Genomic DNA, 1,240 nt, shown 5'->3' with positions numbered 1-1,240 from the left:
AGGGTTTCACCGTGTTGGCCAGGATGGTCTTGATCTCCTGATCTCGTGATCTGCCTGCCTCAGCCTCCCAAAGTGCTGGGATTACAGGTGTGAGCCACCATGCCTGGACCATGACACCACTTCTAACCTCCCCTTAAAACACCACTATTACTGAGTCTCTATCCCTCAGAGGTGCTGCTTTTGAAATTAAAATAATTATAAAGCTGGATAATTATGTACTTACTTTGTCTGGAGATGAGGTTGTTTGTAAGTTTTCTTGTAGAAGTTAATTCTCTTGATACGTTGATTTAGATAATTATTTTCTTTAGATTGCCCCCATGGTTTTAGCTTTCCTAGTTTAGGACAGAGACAAAGAGTTTTAAGAAGATTGTTTGATTTATATTCCCAACTTCATTCTCTTCATCTGTGGTTACCTGCTTTTGACAATTATACTTTTTTCTTTGAGACAGAATCTCACTCTGTTGCTCAGGCTGGAGTGCAGTGGTGTGATCTGATCTCAGCTCACAGCAACCTCCACCTCCTAGGCTCAAGTGATCCTCTCAACTCAGACTCATGAGTAGCTGGGACTACAGGCACACGCCACCATGCCCAGGTAATTTTTTTTTGTGTGTGTGTGTGTGTGTTTATTTTTTTGAGACGGAGTCTCGCTCTGTTGCCTGGGCTGTAGTGCAATGGCGCAATCTCGGCTCACCACAACCTCCACCTCCCGGGTTCAAGCGATTCTCCTGCCTCAGCCTCCAGAGTAGCTGGGATTATAGGCATGCGCCACCACGCCTGGCTAATTGTGTATTTTTAGTAGAGATGGGGTTTCTCCATGTCTTGAACTCCTGACATCGTAATCCACCCGCCTTGGCCTCCCAAAGTACTGGATTACAGGCGTGAGCCACCTCGCCCGGCCAACTTAATAACAGTGAGCAAAGGCCTTGGCACAGTCATGTATAGCCATGAGTCAAATGATAGGTAACCCTGTGTCACGAGGGTCCAAGCAGGGAATCTGGGCCCAACCATGACTTGCTACAACTCAGGATGAGTTCTGGCTTTAACTTGGTTTTCATGCTGAAGGAAGCCTCTAAGGACCGTCCTGGGTTCTCGTCTTTATAGGGCCTTGATGCCTTGTAAGCCTGGCTTCCTTAGGAGTGAGGAATTGATGTCTATCTGGATACGTAGGTACCCTGGGCTGCTGGGCATTGGTATCAGGAGAGATACCCACATGCCCTGTGTTTAGGCAGATGAGTCATGC

At 46.9% G+C, this 1,240-nt stretch overlaps 1 protein-coding gene across 1 annotated transcript in view; it reads right to left on the bottom strand.

Moving 5' to 3' along the window:
• Positions 1–214: 214 nt before the first annotated feature.
• The window catches only part of NUSAP1 (nucleolar and spindle associated protein 1), a 59,507-nt gene continuing 58,481 nt past the window's right edge, over positions 215–1,240 (bottom strand). The window contains exon 9 of the mRNA XM_011956679.1: positions 215–332. Coding sequence (XP_011812069.1) covers positions 220–332 — 113 coding nt within the window. The 3' untranslated portion in view covers positions 215–219. The remainder of the gene's footprint in view (positions 333–1,240) is intronic.

Source organism: Colobus angolensis, unplaced genomic scaffold, assembly GCF_000951035.1.
Source record: "Colobus angolensis palliatus isolate OR3802 unplaced genomic scaffold, Cang.pa_1.0 Scaffold420, whole genome shotgun sequence".
NCBI classification, from domain to species: Eukaryota; Metazoa; Chordata; class Mammalia; order Primates; family Cercopithecidae; genus Colobus; species Colobus angolensis.
The sequence above is the reverse complement of the archived record's forward strand: the minus strand, read 5'-3'. Positions and strand labels throughout refer to the sequence as shown.